Source organism: Bufo bufo, chromosome 8 (assembly GCF_905171765.1).
Source record: "Bufo bufo chromosome 8, aBufBuf1.1, whole genome shotgun sequence".
Taxonomy (NCBI): Eukaryota; Metazoa; Chordata; class Amphibia; order Anura; family Bufonidae; genus Bufo; species Bufo bufo.
The window spans coordinates 188729639-188757553 of NC_053396.1; the positions used below are offsets into that span (position 1 = coordinate 188729639).

The 27915-nt window shown below is 47.9% G+C and overlaps 1 protein-coding gene across 4 annotated transcripts; it reads left to right on the plus strand.

The window, feature by feature from the left end:
* Positions 1-27287, plus strand: HNRNPUL1 (heterogeneous nuclear ribonucleoprotein U like 1). 4 transcript variants are annotated; one of them, XM_040406147.1, is made up of 16 exons: positions 1-186; positions 803-946; positions 11560-11704; positions 11862-11953; positions 15142-15281; positions 15370-15469; positions 17036-17148; positions 18472-18738; positions 18825-18947; positions 20873-21001; positions 21090-21258; positions 22144-22443; positions 23692-23919; positions 23998-24263; positions 24350-24790; positions 26788-27287. In XM_040406147.1, the coding sequence occupies exons 1-16, from the start codon at positions 111-113 to the stop codon at positions 26941-26943; spliced, it is 2889 nt and encodes a 962-aa protein (XP_040262081.1). In that variant the 5' UTR covers positions 1-110; the 3' UTR covers positions 26944-27287. The 4 variants fall into 4 exon arrangements, with proteins under 4 accessions (XP_040262081.1, XP_040262080.1, XP_040262082.1 ...); XM_040406146.1 differs by having other exon boundaries at positions 23692-23805; positions 23845-24263; XM_040406148.1 differs by having other exon boundaries at positions 23692-23793; positions 23989-24263.
* The last annotated feature ends 628 nt before the right edge of the window (positions 27288-27915 follow it).

Genomic DNA, 27915 nt, shown 5'->3' on the forward strand with positions numbered 1-27915 from the left:
CGCGAGCGGACGGCGAAGAGACTGGAGGAGGGGGGTGGGAGCAGCGCGCCGCCATTTTGTCCGCTCTCCTGTGATACCCGCGCTGCTCGCGTCTGAGCTGAAACGAGAGGATGGGGGATCACTTCCATCGAGGCGGATACCCACCGGGGCCTCCCAGGGATTTCCGCAGGGACGGGGAAAGCCGATGTAAGCAGGGGAAAATGGGGGGCAATTGGGGATGGTTCTGTAGGGCATCCATGGATAATGGGGAGGAGGCGGTAGTGGCCTCTGTGCAGGGAGAACAATGCCCGGGGAGGGGACGTGGACTGCGCTCTGTGCAGTCTGGCCCTGTTCACACTAACTTGCTGCGGTTCCTGATGCTGCAATGTCACATGGCTCTGGTCACGTGATGCGACTTTATGGCCGTCCGCCTAATGGTTGCGTAGGCCAGAAGGTTCCCCCACCATGTACCAATATGACCGTAGTCCAAAGCACCTGTCTTAAAGGGGTTGTTCAGCCTCTCCCCATTGTGGCCGCATCTGCAGAGGGAAGCGTGCTTTCCCACTGTCCGCTGACTCCTTCACGCCACTGCGGCCGTGCTTTCAATATCCGATTTGACGGGCTGCGGCGTTTGCCTTTAAAGGGGTCGTCCATTGCTGAGCGGATGGCTGCTGACCCCACCCTGATTGGCTCTTAGTAGCAGGGAAAGCGTTGCACGCGGTTTCCGTCCTGTTAGCGGACAGCCACGCGTAAGGCGTATTTTCTCCACCCTGTCTGACTGTCCTGCGTGTTTGATGTTGATGTACGCATTGTCTTGTTACAGATTATGGACACCATGCGCCGGATCATTACGGATCCTCGGGCGGAGCTTACCCACCACCTCACAGAGAGGAGCCAATTAAACAGGAGCGAGATCCGTTTTTTGACAGGCGACCCGTGGAACCAGCTCCTCTTCTACAGAATATGGGTAAACGAATGCTGAAACTAAAAGGATTTTCCGGTATTTAGAAGTTGATGACCTGTCTTCAGGACCGCAAATGTAGAGAGGTGGCGGCAGCATCTCCAGGGAATCCTTTATGGGACGGACTTTACGGAAAGTGCGCTATAAAATCAAGCCGCAACGTTTCGGCTGTATCCCAGCCTTTGTCAATCCAATACAGCCGAAACGTTGCGACTTGATTTTATAGCACACTTTCCATAAAGTCCGTCCAATAAAGGATTCCCTGGAGATGCTGCCGCCACCTCTCTACATTTGCTATACGGTCGACTGCTGAGGATCTGCGGTCGTGGCTCGGCTGTTGCATTTGTGTCCGTGGGTGCTGCTCTACACACACTATTGTCTGTCTTCAGGACAGCTCATCACTATCAGATTGTTAGGGGTCCGACACCCAGCACCCCCGGCGATCAGCTGCTTTGGGGCGGAAACTATATTGTGGACGGAACCGGAAACGGATGGATTCACCCAATGTGTGGAGACGGTGCCAGGGTGCTCCCATAGGGCACCAGAAACTACAGAGTATTCCATTTCCGGTGCTGGCCCGAAACACCTAATTGATTGGGGTGCAGGTTGTTGAACCCCCACCAATTTTGACAAAAAAAATATCCACTACATGGATTCAAGACTGCCGCCTAGATTGTCCTGAGAATGTGCATTTTTTTTCTGCAGCAATTAGATTAAAGGCTCTTTCTCATCCGTCTCATTGGGGGGGACAGGCATTGACCATGGGTATAGCTGTTATATCAGTTTTAGCTTAGTGTCCGTAGGAGGCAGACCTCCCTGCGTTGCAGGTCTGCACATTATTATTTTTTTTTTTCTTCATTCCTTTTTTTCCAGCAGGAGTTTCAGGCAGTCCTTAAAACTGCCTGCACTCCCACCCAGGAGACCAGGGGGTCCCCCAAGCCCTCTGCTCCTTCCTGTTCTCCAGAAGCAAAGGAGGACCAGAGGTTCTCACAAAAACTCTGTATCCCGCCAGCGTTCAGATCACCATAGCCGTCCACCGCAAGTCCCCTCTGTTCCGGTGTAGCGTCCCTCACCAAGGGGCCGCACACAGATGGTGGTGATCCAGCTGGAGCCAGGGGAGGGGGACAGGTGAGTATAAAAAAAAACCTTCCCTCCTCAGGTTACCTTGTCCATGTTGCGGCTGGAGAGGGGGGGGTTAGCAGGGTGAAGGTACAGTTGTCTGTAGGGATGTTGTGTGCGCGGCCGCCGAGATGTCCCTGGAGGCGGAGTTATTTTTAATATATCGCCGCTTCCTGTTCGGGGAGGTAAACCAATACCCACCCCACCTGGTACTGAGGGCTGGCATCATTTTGTGGGCGGGGCCTGTGGTTTTCTCACTCCCACGTCTGCAGCTGAGCAGAGGGAGAGTGGGCTCTGCCCACTTCCAGGACTTAAAGCACCTGGCGGGACGCTGACGAGCTGGTCTTGCTGCTTGGAGGGACACAGGCTGGGTAAGTGCTGTTTGTCCCTTCTTACAGGGCCTAACCATCCCCATTTTTGTGGCAGGGTTGTCATTATGTTTGAGCCCAGGTCCCGAAGCAGGTGGTCCCATTGGCGCGTAATTTTGCCTGTGCGTCATGTCGCGCAAAATTTCCGTCCCCTCAGTCAGACTCCCTCTGCTTGGCGTGTGCTGCTCCACAGTCAAGTGGCTCAGCCTCGGACCCAATAGTCCCTGATGCCCAGCCTATGGTAGAACCGAAATGGGCGCGTTCCCTGTCTAGGGTGGTACAGGATGTCTCCAATACCAACAAGGCCATTGTGGAAATATTGGGGCGTTTGTCGACAAGGCAGTCCTCTGACCGGTCCGACTCTGGGGTTCATAGGACGCATACCCATCACGGCCGTCCCGCAAAACGGGCCAGAACATCCTCCCGCAAAAGGGTGTCTGTGTCTCCTGTTTCCTCGGCCTCTCCTGCTAGAGAGTTTCACTCCGATGTGTCCTCAGTAAAAGAGGCATGTTCTGAGGAGGGGCAAATTGTGTGACTAAGTGGTCCTCTCCTCCCAAGGTAGACCCTCCGGTAACACACCTCGCCAAAAACACTGCCATTCCAGTGGCCGATGGCTCAGCCCTTCAGGATCCTGTTGATCGCCGCATGGAGTCTTGGGCGAAGTCCATTTTCGAGGCAAGTGGCTCAGCGCTTGGGCGGCTAAGGCGGTCTTGGAGTTGGCACTCCGGTTAAACCAGGACTTGGCGGCGGACCTCCCGCTCACTGAGCTCTAGTCCTGGGCTCTGCAGATCTCACAGGCGGGGAAGTACTTCTGTGAGGCATCCTTGGACGCGGGTGCACTTGTTGCCCGCTCATCGGCTCTCGCGGTAACCTTGTGGCGCGAACTCTGGCTTTAGGTTTGGGCAGCGGACTCCTCGTCAAAGCATTCCCTTACCAGCCTTCCGTTTGCTGGCTCCCTGTTCAGGGCTCGGCTTGATGAAATTATCTCCGAGGCTACGGGCGGTAAAAGTACCCACCTCCCGCAGTGCAAATCCAGGCGCACATTTTGCGCCAAGCAGACAAGTGTCCGGGCCCAGTCCTTTCGTCGCTTCTTTGGCACGCGTTCGGCAGCAGCCCCTCCCAGATCCTCCACTCAGGACCAGTGGAAGAAGCCATTCTTCAGGCCTCAACCAGCCTGCCCGTCACTCGTCCGGCAAGCAGTCCTCAGCATGAAGATGCGCCCCCACCCTCTCGGGTGGGGGGGTCGCCTACTCCTTTTTCAGGAAGTGTGGCGGGCCCACATCTCCGACGTGTGGGCACTTGAAAACGTAACCTGGGGTTACAAGATTGAGTTTGCGTCCACTCCTCTGCAAGGTTTCTTTCCCTCCCAACCACCCAGGGATCCAGGTTGGGCTGTCGCCTTTCCAGGCAATTCAATCCCTCCTTGCACGGAGGGGTGATCTCCCTGGTTCCACGGTCGGAGCAATTCTCGGGGGTTTTATTCAAATCTGTTTGTCGTCCCCAAGTAAGAAGGGTCAGTTCGCCCAGTTCTGGACCTCAAGTTGCTGAACCAGTTCCTCAGGGTTCAACACTTCAAAATGGAATCCCATCGAGGCCAATTTCTCTCTTCTATAGACAATACTGGAACTCCGTGCTATTAATCTGTCCCTTCTATATTGGGCCCCTCTCCTGAAGGGCCAGCCGATCCGGGTACAGTCAGACAACGCCACGGCTGTGGCTTATATCAATCAAGGAGGAACCCGCAGTGATGGTGGAGTTAGCCAAGATCCTGCGGTGGGTGGAGACTCATGTGCCAGCTCTTTCTGCGGTCTACATTCCGGGAGTGGAGAACTGGACGGCGGATTTCCTCAGTCGGGCGACGGTGGACCCGGGGGAGTGGTCTCTGCACTCGGAGGTGCACTCGGCCAACCAGAGGTGGACCTGATGGCGTCCAGACTCGACCACAAGCTCCCCGCCTTCTTCTCTCAAACAAGAGATCCCAGGGCACGCGCAGTAGACGTGCTGGTGGCACCATGGGACGGGTTCTCCCTGGTGTATGTGTTTCCGCCTCTCCCTCTCCTGCCCCGAGTCTTACGCAGAATCAAGATGGAGGGCATCCAAACGATCATCATCGCTCTGGATTGGCCTTGTCGCGCGTGGTACACAGACATTGTTTGTCTCCTAGGAGACACACCATGGCTCCTTCCGCTCAGGCCCGTCTTCTCTCTCAAGGCTACGATTGACGACGTGGCTGTTGAAACTGCCATTCTGAAGCAACGAGGTTTCTCAGACAGGTCATCTGCACCATGATTAAAGCCAGGAAACTAGTGTCGTTCAGGATTTATTACAGGACTTGGAAGTCCTTTTTGCGTTTCTGTGAGAAACGTAGCCTTCCTGCCATCTGGTCTGGATTTGGGCCTTGCCCTGAGTTTGTTGAAGGGGCAGGTGTCGGCGCAGTAAATATTTATTTTTCTTTTTTTACAGGCCCCGGTTAAGACCTTCCTGCAAGGGGTGGCCCACATCGTCCCTCCTTATCGTCCCCCCTTGCCTTCTTGGGACCTGAGCCCGGTTCTGGGTTCCCTCCAAGCGGCTCCATTTGAGCCTTTAGACAGTTTCCCTCTGTAGTCTCTCCTGGAAGGTTGCATTCCTGGTGGCTATCACTTCCAACAGGCGCATTTCGGAGTTGGCAGCGCTTTCCTTTAAGGAACCCTTCCTTATTCTGCACCAAGACAAGGCAGTGCTCCGACCTATACCTTCTTTTCAGCAGAAGGTAGTCTCTGCCTTCCGTGTCAACGAAGACAGCGTTCTTCCGTCGTTCTGCCCCTCTCCTTCGCATCCTAGGGAGCGGGCTCTCCATCAGCTGGACGTGGTTAGAGCTCTCAGGTTTTACTTATCTGTCTCAAACATTCCGCCGTACGGGACTCTCTGTTCATTATTCCGGAAGGTCCTCGCAAAGGTTTGGCAGCCTCCAAGGTGACTGTTGCCAGGTGGATCCGTTTGGCAATTGCCGAGGCATACCGCTCCTTGGGCAAGGTGCCGCCCCTCGGTATCAAGGCCCACTCGACAGTGGGCGCGTCTTGGGCTCGCTTCAGCTTCACAGCTGTGCAAGGCAGTGACGTGGTCATCCTTGCACATGTTCACCAAGTTTTACTATGTGCATACTTTTGCATCAGTGGATGCTGCACTGGGCCGCAAGGTCTTGCAGGCAGCGGTGTTTTGAGCTTCCGTGAGGTTTCCATGGGGAGGTGTTCTTCCCGCCCCGTGGACTGCTTTGGAACGTCCCACGGTCCTGTGTCCCCCAATGATACGAGCGAGAAAACAAGATTTTTGTAAACTCTCCTGTAAAATCTTTCTCACTTAGTTCATTGGGGGACACAGCTCCTAACCATTGTTTTCCATTAGTGCTGGCGGTTTGTTTGCCAGTGGGGTCCTTAGTTTGGATTCAGCCCTTCCGGCATTACTTGTGTTCTGGTTGCTTTTATGTATGTGTTTTTTTGTTTTTTCACTCCTACTGCTTGGGCACAAACTGATATGCTCTCTCCTGGCTGGAGTGGGTATAGCTGGCAGAGGAGGAGCTAACACTTTTCAGCCTAGTGTCGCCTCCTAGTGGCAGCAGCAGCTATACCCACGGTCCTGTGTCCCCAATGAACTAAGCAAGAAAGAGATTTTACAGGTGAGTTCACAAAAATCTCGTTTTTATCGGGCCCCACTATACCTCCGTACGTCTCCAGTTCCAAAAAAAGTAAGATCAGTGACCATACGGCTCGTTTCACCCTGGTCAGGACCCATTGTGACAAGGCAATGGGTCCTGACCTTCATCTTCCTGTCCCAGATATCTGGAACCGGATGTATGTAGTCTACTAGCTGTTTTAGTCTTCGGTTCCTTGGGTCCGCACGTTCAGACCATTGGACAGCGTGGCCGAAAAAAATGTTCACTAGTAGGAAGGAATCCCCGGCGGGAAGAATATGGACCGGTGAATGAACATCTGTGATATCAGCATTAAAGGGGTATTCCCATCTCACATTGGTGGCATGTTGCAAGGATATGCAACCAGTGTCAGGTGCGGGACACAGAGACCCGCTCCTATCTCCAGAATCGGCCCCACAAAGTAATGGAGAGCGCACCACGTGCTCTCCATCCGCTTCTAGGGGCAATGGACTTCTGAAAATAGCTGAGCACGTCTGCTTGGTTATTTTCAGAAGTTCCATGGAGGTGAATGGAGAGGTCACCACACATGCATGGACAACTATCTCTTCACCCCTATGGGACTGCTGGGAATAGCCCAGCCAGCACTCTGCTGTTATCGTGACTCCCATAGTGGTGACTGAAGCCCTCCTTCACTTCAAGGGTCCCGTTCTGGAGATAGGTGCGGGTCCCACCTCTGAGAGACGCTCCAATCTGATGGTGTATTCCACTCAGCGGGGCTTATGATTGCATACTGCTAGGATATGCAATCACTTGTTTGTGGTCTGTCTGCAGAAACCCTGACTGATCACTAGATCGTAGGGCCCCTGGGGCTCCTGCAGCTCGCTGTCCAAAGAACTGCATCTTGGTTCTAGTCAAAGAAACTGGGATGGGCTGCAGCCGAGCCCTGCGCTCATCTGTTATGCTGGGGGCCGTAGGGTCTGCTGATAACATCTGGGCAGGGGCCTGACTACGGGAGCTGATGGAGGAGCCAGTTGGGGGTTTGGGACTGTGACAATGGATAACAGTTTGTTTCTTAACTTCTATCACAATCCAAAGGGTTTTCCACCGTGTAGCAGTCATCTCTCCTATGTTCTAATGTGCTGCAAGTGAACCGGTCCGCAGAGCTACCACACTGATGGCAGACACTTTAAAGGGGTTTTCCGGGATTTTAATATTGATGACCTATCCTCGGGCTAGGTCGTCAATATCAGATCAGTGGGGTTTTGACGCCTGTTACTTCTTGTTCAGCTAGTTAACCACTTAAGGACCACAGGTTTATACCCCCCTAAAGACCAGGCCCTTTTTTACAAATCGGCACTCCACAACTTTAGCGGTTTATTGCTCGGTCATGCAACTTACCACCCAAATGAATTTTACCTCCTTTTCTTCTCACTAATAGAGCTTTCATTTGGTGGTATTTCATTGCTGCTGACATTTTTACTTTTTTTTGTTATTAATCGAAATTTAACGATTTTTTTGCAAAAAAAATGACATTTTTCACTTTTCAGTTGTAAAATTTTGCAAAAAAAACGACATCCATATATAAATTTTGCTCTAAATTTATTGTTCTACATGTCTTTGATAAAAAAAAAATGGTTTGGGTAAAAGTTATAGCATTTACAAACTATGGTACAAAAATGTGAATTTCCGCTTTTTGAAGCAGCTCTGACTTTCTGAGCACCTGTCATGTTTCCTGAGGCTCTACAATGGCCAGACAGTACAAACACCCCACAAATGACCCCATTTCGGAAAGTAGACACCCTAAGGTATTCGCTGATGGGCATAGTGAGTTCATAGAACTTTTTATTTTTTTGTCACAAGTTAGCGGAAAATTATGATTTTTTTTTTTTTTTTTTTTTTTTTTTCTTACAAAGTCTCATATTCCACTAACTTGTGACAAAAAATAAAAACTTCCATGAACTCGCAATGCCCATCAGCGAATACCTTGGGGTGTCTTCTTTCCAAAATGGGGTCACTTGTGGGGTAGTTATACTGCCCTGGCATTCTAGGGGCCCAAATGTGTGGTAAGGAGTTTGAAATCAAATTCTGTAATAAATGGCCGGTGAAAACCGAAAGGTGCTCTTTGGAATTTGGGCCCCTTTGCCCACCTAGGCTGCAAAAAAGTGTCACACATCTGGTATCTCTGTATTCAGGAGAAGTTGGGGAATGTGTTTTGGGGTGTCTTTTTACATATACCCATGCTGGGTGAGATAAATATCTTGGTCAAATGCCAACTTTGTATAAAAAAATGGGAAAAGTTGTCTTTTGCCAAGATATTTCTCTCACCCAGCATGGGTATATGTAAAATGACACCCCAAAACACATTCCCCAACTTCTCCTGAATACGGAGATACCACATGTGTGACACTTTTTTGCAGCCTAGGTGGGCAAAGGGGCCCATATTCCAAAGAGCACCTTTCGGATTTCACTGGCCATTTTTTACAGAATTTGATTTCAAACTCCTTACCACACATTTGGGCCCCTAGAATGCCAGGGCAGTATAACTACCCCACAAGTGACCCCATTTTGGAAAGAAGACACCCCAAGGTATTCGCTGATGGGCATAGTGAGTTCATGGAAGTTTTTATTTTTTGTCACAAGTTAGTGGAATATGAGACTTTGTAAGGGAAAAAAATAAAAAAAAACATTTTCCGCTAACTTGTGCAAAAAATATAAAAGTCTAGGAACTCGCCATGCCCCTCACGGAATACCTTGGGGTGTCTTCTTTCCAAAATGGGGTCACTTGTGGGGTAGTTATACTGCCCTGGCATTTTCCAGGGGCCCTAATGTGTGGTAAGTAGGTAAATGACCTGTGAAATCCTAAAGGTGCTCTTTGGAATGTGGGCCCCTTTGCCCACCTAGGCTGCAAAAAAGTGTCACACATGTGGTATCGCCGTATTCAGGAGAAGTTGGGCAATGTGTTTTGGGGTGTCTTTTTACATATACTCATGCTGGGTGAGAGAAATATCTCGGCAAATGACAACTTTTCCCATTTTTTTATACAAAGTTGGCATTTGACCAAGATATTTCTCACCCAGCATGGGTATATATAAAATGACACCCCAAAACACATTGCCCAACTTCTCCTGAGTACGGCGATACCACATGTGTATATACAGAGGTTTGGCAGCACTACTGAACCCAAAAAAAATAGGGACGACCATGAATAAATACCTTATAGGTAATGGTGGTGCAAGCAGATGGGGATCTTGGCAATTGGTCCCGACGTCAAATGAATGTGAAGAAATCTGCAGCACTCGCCAGTGTGAAAAAATCCAATAGTGGTTTTATTCCAAAAACATCAGGTAAATGCAACGTTTCGACCTTCCTTGGTCTTTTTCAAGCAATACATGTATTGCTTGAAAAAGACCAAGGAAGGTCGAAACGTTGCATTTACCTGATGGTTTTTGGAATAAAACCACTATTGGATTTTTTCACACTGGCGAGTGCTGCAGATTTCTTCACATTCAGATACCACATGTGTGACACTTTTTTGCAGCCTAGATGCGCAAAGGTGCCCAAATTCCTTTTAGGAGGGCATTTTTAGATATTTGGATCCCAGACTTCTTCTCACGCTTTAGGACCCCTAGAATGCCAGGGCAGTATAAATATCCCACATGTGACCCCATTTTGGAAAGAAGACACCCCAAGGTATTCAATGAGGGGCATGGCGAGTTCATAGAAATTTTTTTTTTTTGGCACAAGTTAGCAGAAATTGATATTTTTTTTATTTTTTTTTCTCAAAGTCTCCCTTTCCGCTAACTTGGGACAAAAATTTCAATCTTTCATGGACTCAATATGCCCCTCACGGAATACCTTGGGGTGTCTTCTTTCCGAAATGGGGTCACATGTGGGGTATTTATACTGCCCTGGCATTCTAGGGGCCCTAAAGCGTGAGAAGAAGTCTGGAATATAAATGTCTAAAAAATTTTACGCATTTGGATTCCGTGAGGGGTATGGTGAGTTCATGTGAGATTTTATTTTTTGACACAAGTTAGTGGAATATGAGACTTTGTAAGAAAAAAAATAATAATTTCCGCTAACTTGGGGCAAAAAAATGTCTGAATGGAGCCTGACAGGGGGGTGATCAATGACAGGGGGGTGATCAGGGAGTCTATATGGGGTGATCACCACAGTCATTGATCACCCCCCTGTAAGGCTCCATTCAGTTGTCCGTATGCGTTTTGCGGATCCGATCCATGTATCAGTGGATCCGTAAAAATCATGCGGACGTCTGAATGGAGCTTTACAGGGGGGTAATCAATGACGGGGGTGATCAGGGAGTCTATATGGGGTGATCACCACAGTCATTGATCACGCCCCTGTAAGGCTCCATTCAGACGTCCGTATGCGTTTTGCGGATCCGATCCATCTATCAGTGGATCCGTAAAAATCATGCGGACATCTGAATGGAGCTTTACAGGGGGGTGATCAATGACAGGGGGGTAATCAGGGAGTCTATATGGGGTGATCAAGGGTGAATAAGGGGTTAATAAGTGACAGGGGGGGGGGGTGTAGTGTAGTGGTGCTTGGTGCAACATATTACTGAGCTACCTGTGTCCTCTGGTGGTCGATCCAAACAAAAGGGACCACCAGAGGACCAGGTAGCAGGTATATTAGACGCTGTTATCCAAACAGTGTCTAATATACCTGTTAGGGGTTAAAAAAAATCACATCTCCAGCCTGCCAGCGAACGATCGCCGCTGGCAGGCTGGAGATCCACTCTCTTACCTTCCGTTCCTGTGTGTGCGCGTTCACAGGAAATCTCGGCTCACGCGAGATGACTCCAATCGGCGTTAGCGTAGCCTGGGGGAGCCGCAGAGATGACGCCTTTCGGCGTTAGCTTAGCGGCAAGTGGTTAAAGAGAAGGCCGCCCTCCATGTTTACCTGCTCGCAGTCGAGATGGTGTAACTGCATCTAAGCCGTCCCATTCACTTTTATGGGACGGCTCTGTAGTATACACTTGAATAGGAACGCGCTGTCCCATTGAAATGAATGGGGCAGCTTGTCATTACACCTGCTCACCGCTGCAATGTCGACAGCAAGCAGGTACACAATGAAGGGGAGGCTACTCACACCGAGCATGGCCTCTTCAACCAGCTGATGGGCGGAGGTCCGACACTTTGCACCCCTTGTCCTGAGGATAGGTCATCAATTTTACAATCCCAGAAAACCCCTTTAAACCCTCACTCACTACAGAGAATGCAGAGGACTGGACAAACCCACCCATGTAAATTTGATGGGCGCACACACTCCAGCAGGCCGAGGTCTGAAGACACCGCTCCAAGGTCATGGACGTGACGTCAGAGGAAGTAGCAGAGAGCGGTAGTCACAGGACTGGATTTCAGAGCGGACGATATGTAGTAGAAAGCGAGAGATCACTGCACATTGGACAGTAGAAGAGAGGGTTACTAGGCAGTGGAGGAGCCTTTTAATACTATAATTATTTTACATTGTCTCCACAGCTCTAAAAACTGAATTTAAACAGGAGGAGCCCGATCTTGGTCAGAGGGGTCCCAGTGCTGGTGGTCCTCCACAGTCCTATCAAAATCGTAAAAGACCATTTGACGACCGAGGCAGAGGCTTCTACGAGCACCGAGAAGACAGGAGGTAAATGGCTTTGTCAGATGCGCGTGTATAGACTTGTTAGTGGTCCCTGCAATCATCACTAATCCGTTCTTTGTACTGATAGTTCTTCAGTCATTGTCTGTGCGGCCTCCATTTCTGGCCATGTAACTGGCTCTGATATTAATGTCTGTCTGTGCAGAACGAGATCCCCGCAGGGTCGTGGTGGTGGTGGTAGTGGCGGTGGTGACGAGGACGATGTGTTTGACGAGAGCTTTGTCGTCCTGGATAACTGTGAGTAAACGGATATGTTGTATCCTCCTCAGTAATGAGCATCCATTACAGCTGAGGATAGTATGCTGTCGTCTGTGCTAGGGACGATAAAGAAAATCACAAAATTAAAAGGGGGTATCCAGGCTCAAAGGGGCATTCCGGTAGTTTCAAGTTGTCTCCTAGCCACAGGATAGGGGATAACTATTGGATTGAGTGGGGGTCCTATTGCTGGGACCCCCACGAGAACGGCGGGGGGCTTTGTGCCCCCTTGAAATGAACAGAGTGGACGGTCGCACATGTGTGCGCCCGCTTTATTCATTTCTATGGGATTTCTGGAAATAATGGAGCGCTGTACTCAGCTATCCCATAAAAAAAATTAAGAGCGTCCACATGCATGTGCGACTGGCCGCTCAGTTCATTTTAGGGCGGTACGGGGTCCCGTTTCTTGTGATCGGTGGGGGTTCCGGCAGTAGGACCCCTACCGATCTAATAGTAGTTGACTATCCTGTGGACAGGGGATAACGTGAAACAACCGGAATACCCTTTAAGACAGTTTCAGACAAGCGTGTTCAAGAAACACATTCCGTGTGGTGGCCGCGTTTCCCTGACCAAACAATGCATCTTTTACCAAACTCACATCATCATAATGATTGAAGCTCGGAGTTTCCGCCAAACTACTGTCTACTGTCCTGCACTCACGGCATTAGGTAAGAATAGTACAGTAGTTCACCGATCAGGCAGGAACGCACAGCATTGTAAGTCATTATGATAGAGGAGCCATCACAATGGCCTTAGGAAAGGCCATTGGTATTACAACCCCAATTCCAAAATAAAGTTGCTATGCTGTGGAAAATGTAAAAAAAAAACAATGATTTGCAAATTTTATAGATCCACATTGTATTTACAGTGGATTATTAAACACTGATGAAAGTGAGACGTTTAACTTTTGGTAACAAATAAAAAATTTAGAGCTTGATGGCAGAAATGCATCTGAAAGTCGGGACAACAGTCTGTAACCGTCTGGGAAGTGAGGAGACCATTACTGGATATTGTCCTATTCTTGTCTGATGTAGGATTCCAGCTTCTCAGCAGTCCTGGGTCTTCTTTGCCGATATTTTATTTTTTTCCCCTTTCATGATACATGAAATGTTTTCCATTGGGGAAAGGTGTGGACTGCAGGCGGCCAGTTCAGACGCCGGACTCCTCTTCTGCGAAGCCATGCTGTTGTGATGGATACATTATGTGGTTTAGAATTGTTTTTGCTGAAATATTAAAGGCCTTCCCTGATGGAGACATTGGTTGGGAGCATATGTTGTGCTAAAACCTCTATATAGTGTTCAGCATTGATGGTTCCTTTCCGGATGTGTAAGCGGTCCACACCATAGGCAATAATGTGACTCCATACCATCAGAGATGCAGGTGCGCTAATAAGGAGCTGGATAGTCCCTCTCCTCGTGAGTCCACAGAACGCGGCGTCTGTGGTTTTACAAAAATAATTTCACCTTTTTATTCATCTGACCACAGAACAGTTTTCCATTTTGCCTCCGTCCAGTTTAGCTGAGCTTTGGCCCAGTTGGCTGGGCACATGCAGTGATTTCCGTTCCAGAATCAGGGCTGTTTTTTAAGGCAGTGCTGCCTGAGGGCCCGTAGATCACGAACATCCAATATTAACCGTTGGCCTTTTCCCTTGCACACATGGATTTCTCTAGATTCTCCAAAATTTTGATATTCTATACTGTAGATGGTGGGATATTCAAAGTCCTTTGCAATTTTATGTTTATAAAATTGTTCCATAATTTTTAGACGCAGTTTTTGCAGATTGGTGAACCTCCGCCCATGTCTGCCTCTCTAACATGCTCTTTTTATACCATTATGAGTTAAAGGCAAATTACTCCTCCAGCTTTTTTAAATGAAAAGGGTTATCCGATTTCAGAAACAACCTCCCCAATGTTCTGGGCCCCTCACAGGTAATATACTTTCCCGCTCCGGGTCCCTGCACCTCCGCTGCTACTTCTCACTGTACAGCGATATAAACATGCAGTGACGGGGGCGCAGCCAATGGCAGGCGGGGACAGGGGTGAGCCTCCCTAGCGCCACTCACACAGCCTTGATTAAAAAATCTATCGTCTTGTGCCGATTTCCAGTCTGATTGCATGGTCATATACTCTCTTCCATCTATCCCCTAATTTTTTACTTGGGATCAGACTACACATGGTTGGTTTGTGGTCTGTAACTATGGAAACACATAAGCCTGCATAGGAGCTGTAGACACAAAACTGTTTTTCAGACTGTGTAAACGTTGCCTAATTTTTTCACTTAAAGAGGATCTTTCACTAGATTAAAAAATCTAAACTAACTATACAGACATGTAGAGCGGCACTTACTGTTATACCCGGGCACCGCTCCGTTCGCCCGGTATCTTCATAGTTAGGCTCCACCCAGGGGAACCTGCCGGCGTCTTTCTCCCATGCTGTAGCGCTGGCCAATCGCAGCGCTCAGCTCATAGCCTGAGAGTTTTTTTTTTTTTTCTTTCTCTGAGGCTATGAGCTGAGCGCTGCGATTGGCCAGTGCTACAGCCTGGGAGAAGGAGACGCCGGCAGGTTCCCCTGGGTGGAGCCTAACTATGAAGATACCGGAGCCTATACCGGGAAAACGGAGCGGTGCCCGGGTATAATAGTAAGTGCAGGGGGATCCCTGGGCGCCGCTCTACATGGCTGTATAGTTAGTTTAGATTTTTTAATCTAGTGAAAGATCCTCTTTAAGATGCACTGAAGCAATAAACAAGAAAAGGTCGTTAAGGTGGACATGGCTTCTAAAGGGGTTTTCCAGGCTTTTAATATTGGTGACCCATCCTCAGGATACGTCATCAATATCAGATCAGTGGGGGTCCGACACCCGCAGATCAGCTATATGAAAAGAAGGCATGCGCTGTGCGCACATGCCGTCTCCTGTCTCTCTTCCTGCTTGCCATAAACATAGCAGGAAGGGAGACAGCGTGCACGGCGCATGCCTTCTCTTCATACAAATGGTCGGCGGAGGTGCTGGGTGTCGTCACCCTGCCGATCTGAGGATAGGTCATCAATATAAAAAGCCCGGAAAACCCCTTTAAGTAGTATCTTGGAAAGTAATGAGAGCGGTTGATTGCTGCTTCACTTTCCCTCTCTTTCATGGTGATGGTAGTAGACATCCACATCCTTGTCTTTTTCCAGATAACAGCGACCTGCCCTTCAAGCTGAGCAAAGACCGCACTGTAGGGTTCCCACTCACCACAGAGGGATTCGCTTATCTCTGGTCTGGAGCTCGTGCCACGCATGGTGTGAACAAGGGACGGGTGTGCTTTGAGATAAAGGTGAGACTAGTTGATAAAATGCCCCCAGATCTCTGCGCTCAGGCTGAGCTATAACATTTATCATAATAGCGCTCTTTATTGTCTTCAGATAAAGGAAGAAATTGCGGTGGGACACCTCCCGGCCAGCGAGCCGGATCCACACGTGGTTCGTGTTGGTTGGTCCTTGGATACTTGCAGTACACAGTTAGGTGAGTGATTATTGGGGGTTACTTACTGTACTACTTTGACTTTTTTCTACAGCAGGGTTTGGATTGTCTGTTTACTTGCTCTCCTTCCTTAACATGTTTAATGAGCACCCGTACGTCTTTTTATAGCAGCGGTCACTAGGCGAGGACCCCATCTTATTATGGCGCTGCACAGGTCTCTGCTCTCACATGAGAGCCATGCTCCTGCTCTGACGGCTCAGACCTGCACAATCCGGGCCGTTTAACCTCTTAGATGCTGCAATCACTAAGTGGTTTTGAGGGATGGAGCTTCCTCTGTCTCCCATCACCACCCCATGAATGAGATCACGGGGTGCCGAAGCCTTGGCATCGCAGCCCCAGACCTGCCTGCAGTGTATCCCGATTAGGCATCTTTCACACTTGCGTTGTTGGGATCCGGCGTGCACTTCCGTTGCCGGAGGTGCCCGCCGGATCCGGAAAAACGCAAGTGTACTGAAAGCATTTGAAGACTGAACCGTCTTCCAAATGCTTTCAGTGTTACTATGGCACCCAGGACGCTATTAAAGTCCTGGTTGCCATAGTAGGAGCGGGGAGCGGTATACTTACAGTCCGTGCGGCTCCCGGGGCGCTCCAGAATGACGTCAGAGCGCCCCATGCGCATGGATGACGTGATCCATGCGCTTGGGGCGCCCTGACGTCACTCTGGAGCACCCCAGGAGCCGCACTGACGGTAAGTATACTGCTCCCCGCTACACTTTACCATGGCTGCCAGGACTTTAGCGTCCCGGCAGCCATGGTAACCATTCAGAAAAAGCTAAATGTCGGCTCCGGCAATGCGCCGAAACGACGTTTAGCTTAAGGCCGGATCCGGATCAATGCCTTCCAATGGGCATTAATTCCGGATCCGGCCTTGCGGCAAGTGTTCCGGATTTTTGGCCGGAGCAAAAAGCGCAGCATGCTGCGGTATTTTCTCCGGCCAAAAAACGTTCCGTTCCGGAACTGAAGACATCCTGATGCATCCTGAACGGATTTCACTCCATTCAGAATGCATTAGGATAATCCTGATCAGGATTCTTCCGGCATAGAGCCCCGACGACGGAACTCTATGCCGGAAGACAATAACGCAGGTGTGAAAAAGCCCTTAGGCTGTGCTTTTCTGGTGACTATCAGTATAGCACTGACAGTATACTTCTCTGCACTGCATAAGCAGCATAGTGTATTATAGAAATGATCAAAAGATTGCCTGTTAAAGTCCCCTTATGGGATAAGTAAGTGGTTTTAAAAAACATTTATTAAACAAAAAAATATTTTTGACTTAAAAAAAAAAGCTTTTCAGTTATTGCTGCGTCTGTAACAACCCACACTACACAAATATGTACCTTATCTAGTAGCAAAATGTAAAACACTATGTATTTGGTGTATCTGTAATTTTACTGACCCAGAGAATAAAGTTATTTATGCTGCACAATGTATAACCTTAAAACTCGGCGGCAGTATTGCTGGTTGTACAGCGGGTTACCTATAAGACCTTTATATCTAAGGGACTGCCTCATTACCTGCGTCCTAAATGTTTGTGCTCTGAATTCGCAGGAGAGGAAATGTATTCTTATGGCTACGGAGGTACAGCAAAGAAGTCCACCAACAGCAAGTTTGAGAACTATGGAGAGACCTTTGCAGAGAATGATGTCATCGGCTGCTTCATTGTATGTTGACTGGGAAAGTTCATCTATGTCTGCACATTGCATAGCTTTACTCTTCTCTTGCCATTCAGAACGCATGTATTGGATTCAGCTCCTGATAGGCTAATGAGGCTATGCACTGTCTAGGTGGCGTTCCCCAGCTGATTCTCAATGGGAAGTGACCCGTAGCTCTCTTACACAGTCCAACCAGCGCAGAGCGCTCTGCTTTACTCTCCCTTGAAAGGACCTGAGCTCAGTAGCGAATTTGTAGCTGAGAGCAACGCCACCAATAGCTTTGAAATGAGGGAGGGGGGGGTGGCACCAGAATTTGTGGAGTAAATTTGGGAGGATGGCACAGGTCCTTTTTAAAGGGAGCCTGTCTACTAGGAGTGTTTTAGACCGTTTGCCCCCCATTAAAATAGTACCTCTATAGTGCAAATTAGCTGTTGCAAGTGCCCAGAGGCAGTGGCCTCTGCTATGTGGCCAGATAACCGTTCCCCTTGCAGTCCACTGGCTTGGAGATCTGCCCACTATGGGCAGAGGCACCGATCTTAACAGTGAGAATGCGCAGGCCCAGGCACTTGCGCGAGATCTCCAAGTCAGAGGACTGCACGGGGAACAGTTATCTGGCCACATAACTGAGGGTCCTGGGCACTTGCGGCCGCGACTCCGCCCCTGGGCACTTGCAATAGATAATTTGCAGAACTTTATTAAGTACTTTTTTTCAGGATCGCTACGTGGGTCAGACACGAGAAAGGTACTATTTTAAGGGGGGGGCCGACCTGTTACATGTGCGCTTGGCAGCTGAAGGTATGTTTGTTGGTCTCATGTTTATATTTTTTATATATATGCAAATGAGCTTCTAGGAGCAACAGGAGCGTTGTGTTACACTTAGAGAGTGCTCTCTCTACAACTGCCTCGATCTCTGCACATTCATTGACAGGTCTATGCAGTGAAACCGCCATCACACCTTGCCCTGTCAATTAAAGTGCAGAGGGCGCGGCAGTTGCAGAGAGAGCAGAGCCTCTAGGACTAATGACAATGCCCCCGTTGCTCCTGGAGGCTCATTTGCATATAATAAAACATCATTTTTCTCAGCAATGCGGGCACATATGAACATGGGACCAACACAGATGTCTTCAGCTGCCAAGTGCACATGTAACAGGTCAGCCGGTGTCATAGGTACAGATCTGCTGACAGATGGGCTTGAAAACCTAGCATCATTCAGAACGCATGCTGTAGGGGGAGTTAGTTCTCTATCACTGTAACTTTACTATTAATACTTGGTTACCTTTTTAATTTTTTATAGCTTTTTATTTTAACTTTGCTGTGCGTTTCTCCTGGCAGGATTTTGAAACTCGTGGCGACATAGAGATATCATTCTCCAAGAACGGGCGGTATTTGGGCACAGCCTTCCGTATCAGCAGGGGCGCTGTGGGTAACCAGGCCCTCTTCCCTCATGTTTTAGTAAAGAACTGCTGTGTTGAGTTCAACTTCGGCCAAAAAACTGAGCCGTTCTGCAGCTGTCCACCAGGGTTTACATTCATACAGGAGGTGCCCACCTTAGAAAAAGTACGTGGAACGGAACCCCCCAAGAACAAAGCAGAGTGTGAGGTGAGTGAGGATTGGACTGTTCTGGTTTTCGAGCAGTCTACCATCCCTCTTTTTCAAGACTGTGAACATGTCTGTATTCTTCTCAGATTTTAATGATGGTGGGACTGCCGGGAGCTGGTAAGACGACCTGGGCAATGAAGCACTCCGCAGCAAATCCAGGAAAGAAGTACAACATCCTTGGAACCAATGCCATTATGGAGAAAATGAGGGTAAGATAGCGGAAGCTTCCAGATGATTTTATATATTTTTTTTTTTATGCTCTTGTTTTGTCTTTTTGCATTGGTTTATTTCGCAAAGAAATTATAATAATTATATAGCCGTTCTGTATTAAGCCATTTGCGACATTGGCCGTACATGTATGCCGATGCCAGGTCTTTAACTTAAGGACCCATGACGTAGCTATACGTCATGGGTCCGATCCCTAAACATGGCGCCCGCTCGCATGTGCAGCGGGTGCCTTAGCTGGGGGGTTTGTGCTATTTTAAATAGCAGAGACCCGCAGCACATGTATGCCATAAGGCTGATCGCATACATCTTACCCTTCAGATGCCGTGGTCAAATGTGACCACGGCACCTGCGCAGACCAGAACTGGAAGTCGCGCGCTTCCGGTCCGGTAACAGCTTTCCCTGGCTGAGATAGGGGAATCTGTTACCTTGCGCTAATTGAGCGAAGCTTTAAAGGGGTTCTGCACTTTCATTTAACTGATGATCTATCCTCTGGATAGATCATCAGCTTCTGATCGGCGGTGGTCCGACACCCGGCCGGCCTACTGACATCACGACTAGTATCAACTAGCGTGGGCGGGGCTAAGCTCTGTTCACTTGAATAGAGCTTAGCCCCGCCCACACTAGTTGATACTAGTCGTGACGTCAGTGGGTCGGCGGTAAACAGTGAGACGGCCGCGGCGCTGCTGGAGCGCCGCTGCCTTCTCAAACAGCTGATCGGCGGGGGTCCCGGGTGTCGGACCCCCGCCGATCAGAAGCTGATCTATCCAAAGGATAGATCATCAGTTAAATGAAAGTGCAGAACCCCTTTAAGCAGGCTTCAGAGTCAATTAGATGTATATATCAATACAGGCCACTAGGTGGCAGCCTTGTATTGATATAGTGCAAATGAAGTCTTCAATGATGGCTATTTAGCATCACTGAATACTATGGGCAATCGAATGATTGCCAGTTATTGTCACCCAAGGTGACATAAAAAAATAATCCACAAAAAGTTTTTACAAATATAAAAAAAAAAAAAGTTCAAATCACCCCCCCTTTCCTTAAAGGGAACCTGTCACCGGGATTTTGGGTATAGAGCTGAGGACATGGGTTGCTGGATGGCCGCTAGCACATCCGCAATACCCAGTCCCCATAGCTCTGTGTGCTTTTATTGTGTAAAAAAACCCGATTTGATACATATGCAAATTAACCTGAGATGAGTCAGAGCTTGAAAATATGACTCTTCTCTGGTCACACAAGTAAAATATGACTTTTTTTTTTATTTTTTTTTAGTTAATTTGCATATGTATCAAATCAGTTTTTTTACACAATAAAAGCACACAGAGCTATGGGGACTGGGTATTGCGGATGTGCTAGCGGCCATCTAGGAACCCATGTCCTCAGCTCTATACACAAAATCCAGGTAACAGGTTCCCTATAAAATAAAAATACTTAACCACTAAAAAAAAATAAACATGGGCATCGCCGTGTGCGACAATGCCTATACTATTAAAATATAACAATATTAATGGCTTACGACAAATGGCGTAGCGGGGAAAAAAATAAAAACAGCCAATTTGCCTTTTTTTGTCACTTCAACTACCCAATAATTTTTTAATAAAGTGATCAAAAAGTCACATGCACTTAAAATTGGTATCACTAAAAAGAACAGATCATCCCGCAAAAAATGAGCCCTTATACAGCCCTGTACACATAACTACAAAAAAGTTCTAGGGATCAGAATATCCTGAGTCTTCTAGAGGGAGAGAGAAGGTGGTAGATGCTTTCTGTTCTGGCTTATAGTGGGGGTCCCCAGTAGTATTGGCAGGGGTTGGTTTTATTTTAATTTTTTATTATAGAGTTTGACTATACGTTGTGCTAAATAAAGTATTTATAGATTTGATACATTTTGGCCATAAACTTGCAGGTAATGGGTCTTCGGAGACAGCGTAATTACGCCGGCCGTTGGGACGTCCTGATTCAGCAAGCCACAAAGTGTTTAAACCAGCTGATCCAAATAGCTGCCCGTAGGAAACGCAATTACATCCTCGATCAGGTAAGAAAGAGAACAGGGCTGCTTGATGCACGCCAAACATTCAAGAAGTAACTTGGTAACATCCACTTCTCGCCTCGTCCTCCCTCAGACAAACGTCTATGGCACAGCTCAGCGCAGGAAGATGCGACCGTTTGAAGGCTTTCATCGCAAGGCTGTTATAATCTGCCCCACAGACGAGGACCTTCTAGATCGTATTGTAAAGCGCACTGACGAGGAAGGAAAGGATGTCCCCGATCACGCTGTGCTAGAAATGAAAGGTAAATGACTGTACGATGGTGATGGCCACATCAAAGAAATTGTAGGAGAACCCTTGGTTATCTGAAATGGAGCTTATGCACACAAACGTACTTTCTTTCAGAGTCCGTTCCTTTTTTTTTTTTTTTTTTTTTTTTGTTTTGTGGACCATATACGGAACAATTCATTTCAATGGGTCCGCAAAAAAAAAAACGGAAGTTACTCCGTGTGCATTCTGTTTCTGCATTTCCGTCCGCATTACGGACAAGGATAGGACTGTTCTATTAGGGGCCAGCTGTTCCATTCCGCAAAATACAGAATGCACACGGACATCATCCGTATTTTTTGCGGACCACAAAATACATACGGTCGTGTGCATGAGCCCTTATATAGATTCAGACTTGGACATCAGAGCAATGATTTATTCTCCAAATTTTTATCCTATAGCTTAAAGGGTTTATCCAGAAATGGATAATGATGACCTATCCTCAGGATAGGTCATCCTTATCACATTGGCGAGAGTCTGAATCCCAACACCCCCGCCGATCAGCTGTTTCAGGGAGCCGACACGCTCACTGGAGAGCGCAGCCGGTTCCTGGTAGCTTTCCAAGCACAGCGCCATACATTGTATAGCGGCTATGCTTGGTATTACAGCTCGGCCCCATTAACTTCAATGGGTCTGAGCTGGAACTAGACCACATGACCGATGTAGGGTGACGTCACATGGCGACGCTGACAGAAGAAACCAGGTGCTCTAATAGCTGACTGGTGGGTGGGAGTCCCGGGTGTCAGACCCCGCCGATCTGATATTGATAACCTATCCAGAGGATAGGTCATCATTATTAATTACCGGATAACCCCTTTAACAATCTTCCCTTTCAGCAATGCTTACTCCTATCTCTCCACAGCAAATTTTAGTCTGCCGGAACCAGGGGACTTCCTGGAAGAGGTCATCTACATCGAGCTGCAGAAGGAGGAGGCAGAGACTCTGATCCGAGAGTATAATGAGGAGGGAAAGAAGGCAGGGCAGCCCCCAGAAAAGAAATTCCGAGGTCGTGGCGGGGGAGGTGGCGGGGGAGTTGGCAGAGGAGAAGCAGCACGCGGTGGATTTGATAACCGGGGTCCCTCTGGTGGATCTGTTGGAGGTCGAGGAGGGTTTCAAGGTCGAGGTGGATACAACAGAGGAGGCGGTCCTGGAGGCGGAGGTTGTGAGTATTGCTAGTTTGCTATTGGAAAACTCCTGCGCTATTTTTATAGCGTTTTTTAAAAGCCCTGCATGCTGCATTTTGAAAAAGTAACATCCTTAGACCTCGTTCACATAAGCGATACGGATTGTGTCAGGATCTGTTTGGGGGGAAAAACTGCTGGTTTTGCAGGCAAGTTGAATTCATTTGTGTTTTTGTTTTCTGTCTGGATTTTATGCATTTTTAATGCACTTGAAGTATAACCATCCACATGTCCTATAACAATCAGTGAAAATGGCTTTGCATTCGGACGTCTTCCGTTTTTCACGCAAGCTCCATTCACTTCTGTGCAGCCAGAGCTGCATGAAAAACGAACAATATAGAACATGCTGCAATTTCTTTTCTTTTTTATATTTTTGTTTTTTCCCTGAATGTGTGACAAACCATGCTCATGTGCACAGACCCATTGAAATGAGTCAGGATTTAGTCTGGATCCTATGCATTTGCTAGAAGCATTGCGTCCAGACGGAAAATGTCTCCCATATGAAAGAGGCCTTAGTCTGCATAGAGGGGCTGGATAGGGACTTATATGCTGTGATAACCACAGCATTGGCAATGATTGAGCAGTTAGTGTCTGCTGTGTACGGGAAGTGACCACCGGAGACTGGTAAGTGTAGAGGCAGTGACCATGACCGGGCTGCAGCTCCACCTTATATGGAACATGGCGGACTATAAAGAGAGTCCACAAAGGTGTAAGATGCATAAGAATCTAAAAGCACTGTGGATATAATTTTTCATGGAGGAAGTAAGATAAAGAAGCTAGAATGATGTTAAAAATACTACTTTTGTCATCAGGAACATGGTTATTAAACTGGCTGACTTTAGCCATGTGCCAATGTCAGCTGAAGTCATCAGTCCTTGTCCCTTCTTTCTATGCGGCTGTTTTTGTGAAAAATGATGTGACCACTGCCTGGCCCTGTAAACATGATGAGGGAGAACAGAGCCTCTAGGAGTAAGGGCAACACACCCCCATTGCTCCTAAAAGCTCATTTGCAAAAAAGAAAAGTTCATTTTTCGCAAAAACCGAAAGAAGGGACAAGGACTGTTGGCTTCAGCCGATATTAGCACATGGCTAAAGTCAGCCAGTTTAATAACCATGTTCCTGATGACAGAAGCCCTTTAAACAAAAGATCTAGAATAATTCCTCATATTTTATGTCAGTGCTTCCAATTCTGTTAATGAACCATTGTTAATGTCTATTTGGTAATGCAGCATTTAACCGTGGAGGGAACAACACACAAAGCCGCTGGTCTGGGAACTCGCAGGATAATGGTTCAGAACATCGAGGTGGCTACGGTACTGATGGTCTAGCAGGCAGCCGAGGCGGCGGCTACGGTCCTGATGGTCAAGCAGGCAGCCGGGGAGGCGGCTACAGTTCTGATGGTCAAGCAGGCAGCCGAGGCGGCGGCTACAGTCCTGATGGTCAGGCAGGCAGGCGAGGCGGCGGCTACCCTCCTGATGGTCAAGCAGGCAGGCGAGGGGGCGGCTATGGTTCTGATGGTCCTGCAGGCAGCCGAGGCGGCGGCTATGGTTCTGATGGTCAAGCAGGCAGCCGAGGCGGCGGCTATGGTTCTGATGGTCAAGCAGGCAGCCGAGGCGGCGGCTATGGTTCTGATGGTCCTGCAGGCAGCCGAGGCGGCGGCTATGGTTCTGATGGTCAAGCAGGCAGCCGAGGCGGCGGCTATGGTTCTGATGGTCAAGCAAGCAACCGAGGCAGTGGTTATAGTGGTGCAGCATCAAATCCCCCTTCTCACAGTGCACCCAGCAGCTATGGCCAAGGATCAGTACGTATATGTCTTTGGCAGAAGTCAATGTGTCACTGTAATGCTGCATAACAGGTCCTTCATTTACAATCTCTGTTTTTCCACAGTCAAACTTTGGACAAGGAGGTTACAGTGGTGCTGGAGGATATAGCCAGAGTGGAAGTTATGGACAAGCTGGAGGAAGTGGGGGTAGCTATAGCCAAGGTGGAGGAAGTACCAGTGGCTATAGCCAAGGTGGAGGAAGTACCAGTGGCTATAGCCAAGCCGGAGGAAGTGGCAGTGGATTCAGCCAGGGAGGCACAGGTGGCTACAACCAAGGTGGAGGTGGTGGTTACAGCCAGGGTCCTGGAAGCAGCAGTGGCTACAGCCAAGGAAGTGGAGGATACAGCCAGAGTGGTGCTGGAGGCGGATACAGTAGCAGCAGTCAAACCTATGGGGGTGGAGCGCAAAGCTACAGTCAAGGATATACCCAACCTCCGCCCCAGAGCACCACCTCTTCTCAGCCGTCTTATAGTCAGGGTGGCTACGGTTCACAGTACCAGCAACCGGTAAGTACACTCGTGTGTCTATTGCAATTGCAAGAGTTTGCACAAGAAATTCAATAGTGAACTGCAAAAAAATAGAAGCGCATGCTTGTTGCCTTCACTGGGGTTTTCCTGGGAGATAATTTTAAATGGGCTTCAAAATAAAGACCCATTATACCCCTTCAGAGGACCACGGCATCTGAGAGCTGAAAACCCGGAAGCGCTGCGCTTCTGTGCTGTTCGTTCATTGAGAAAGGCCTGAGCCTCCTGGAGACTACAGGTCTTTCACATGTATATTTCAATATAGGCCTGCAGCAATGTCTTAAAGGGATTGTCCGCTTTTTTTTTTTTTTTTTTTACTATTGACCTTTCCTCAGGTTATTAATATCAGATTGGCAGGGGTGCTGGGAGTCAGCTGTTCGAAGAGAAAGCTGCACTCGTACAAGCGCTTCCTTCTCTGCTCTGTTTACCTGCTCGCCGCAGCAATTGCAGTGGTGAGGAGGTGTAATTACAAGTATGGCGTCCCCATTTACTTTTACGTTACGGCCCAAGTTTTTAGGAACAAACATAAAAATTAAAATCTCCTATCCCTTTCCCCAGAATAAACAAAAAAACGAAAAGAAAATAAAGATAATAGGCATCGCCGCTCCCCAAAACGCCCATACAGTGAACTGCATTGCCATCTTTCAAAAAATACGTAGCGAGAAACTACCCTGATATGAGACTGATCGGATGCTGAATTCTATACGTTTCAGTCATAGAAATATATGTAAAAACCTATGTGTAAGGCCTCATGCACACGACAGTGTCCATCTTGCTGTCTGCAGATTGCGGATCCGCAAAACACAGATGCCGGCTGTGTGCGTCTTTTGCTTCCCCGTTGAAGTGAATGGGTCTGCATCTGACTCGCAGACCCAAACCAAAAAAGATTTGCTATGGGTCCCGTTAATTTTTAATTATGTCCCTGGACCCCTCCCCCAAACTAGTAACACCCATCTGAACCTTCATTGCAAACTGCTAGTAATTCATTCTTAAAGAGGACCTTTCACTACAATAAAACATCTAAACTAAGCATACAGACATGGAGAGCGGCGCCCAGGGATCCCCCTGCACTTACTATTATGCCTGGGCGCCGCTCCGTTCTCCCGGTATAGGCTCCGGTATCTTCAGATTTTCGGCTCAACTGGGAGGAGTCTGCTCTTGTTCTCCTGGGCGTCTCCTTCTCCCAGGCTGTAGCGCTGGCCAATCGCAGTGCTCGGCTCATAGCCTGAGAGGTTTTTTTCTCCCAGGCTATGAGCGGAGCGCTGCGATTGGCCAGCGCTACAGCCTGGGAGAAGGAGACGCCCAGGAGAACGAGCAGACTCCTCCCAGTTGAGCTGAAAATCTGAAGATACCGGGAGAACTGAGCGGCGCCCAGGGATAACAGTAAGTGCAGGGAGATCCCTGGGCGCCGCTCTCCATGTCTGTATACTTAGTTTAGATTTTTTATTATAGTGAAAGGTCCTCTTTAACGTCTAGCAGGAATAGTGGATTGGCACATCTTGGCGTCATAAGAATAGATGGGGAGTGCAAGTAGTTACTTAGAGACATGTCAGGGGAGGCGACGCGTGTGTGAAATTACTGCAGGACGGACTTTGGATTATGGGTTGTCAAATTAAGGCCTCATGCACACGGACGTTGTTTGGGTCCACATCCGAGCCGCCGTTTTGGCAGCTCGGATGAGGACCCAGTCACTTCAATGGGGCCGCAAAAGATGCGGACAGCACTCTACGTGCTGTCCGCATCCGTTGCTCCGCTAAAAAAATATAACATGTCCTATTCTTGTCCGTGCTTTGCGGACAAGAATAGGCATTTATATTTAAGGCTGTCCGTGCCGTTCGGCAAATTGCGGAACACGCACGGACACCCATCCGTGTTTTGCGGACCGCAAAACCCACCACGGTCGTGTGCATGCGGCCTAAAGGAATTTCGCTGTTCGTTTATTCCATGGGCTATAACAGATTATTTTATTTTTCCTGTAGTATGGAAGTCAGCAATGGAACCAGTATCAAGGTCAGACACCAAATCCTAATCCTGGCGAGCCGCAGGGTCAAGGTCAGTGGAGCCAGTGGAACTACGGCGCAGCAGGCGGCAGCAGCAGTTACGACCAGCCCGCTAGATACGGAGGGGCCCAGTGAAACCCTGCCGAGACGTAACATTTGTTTTGGTTTCGTACCAGGACTGATCCTCAACCACATTGGATTAAACTTCCTACTTTTCTGATACCACGTGGCGCACACCCGTGCCAGGTCCAAGGAACGCTGTTCTGTTCGCATAGAGTATTATATATCCATGTGTATTTACTGTGTCCGAGGATGAGGAAGGTGACCTAAAGTGAATATTATTCCTCTTAGATAGTAACTGTCCAATTGAAAGTCAATTCTCTGGAAAAAAATAATAATAATGATAAATTAGACGCCCCTTCTCTCCAGCTTGCATTCCATGCCCAGGTAACCTTGCAGCCGCCCATATATCTCTGACTGCGCCCCTTCTAGGTTTTTAATGTCTATTAATTTTTCTTTTTACCCTTTATGATCTGTGCTTCTTTTTCATTGTATGGAAACCTCATGTCTGCATGGATCCCTAATGAGATGGCTGTACCATAGGCTGTTTTCTTTCTTCCTTTTATTGTTAAAAAAAAAAAGTGTTGTTTTTTTTATTATTATTATTTTATTGTAGAATATTAATGTTTTATGGGTTTCACTGACGTTCATTGCATAAACCAGTGGCTGGAGCTGCCACCACCTTCTGTCTGAGTTACATTGCACATTACTGTGTTAAAGACATTTGTAATTTTTTTTTAATTTTATTTGGATGGAAGTGAATATTGAATTTTGAGGAAAAAAAATAATCTGTGTTTGTTTTCTTTTTTTAACGTATTTATGTTTATTCATGCCTTTTTTAAAGGAGGGGCACAGATAAGGCACGCTGATTATCAGACCATGGTGGAGGAGCCTAATACACTGCTGGACACCTTTTTGGAGACATATATATATATTTTTTTTTTATTATTATTTACAGGTGCATCTCGATAAATTAGAATATCATCAAAATTTATTTCAGTCATTAAATTCAAAAAGTGAAACTTTTATAGATTTTATAGATTCGTT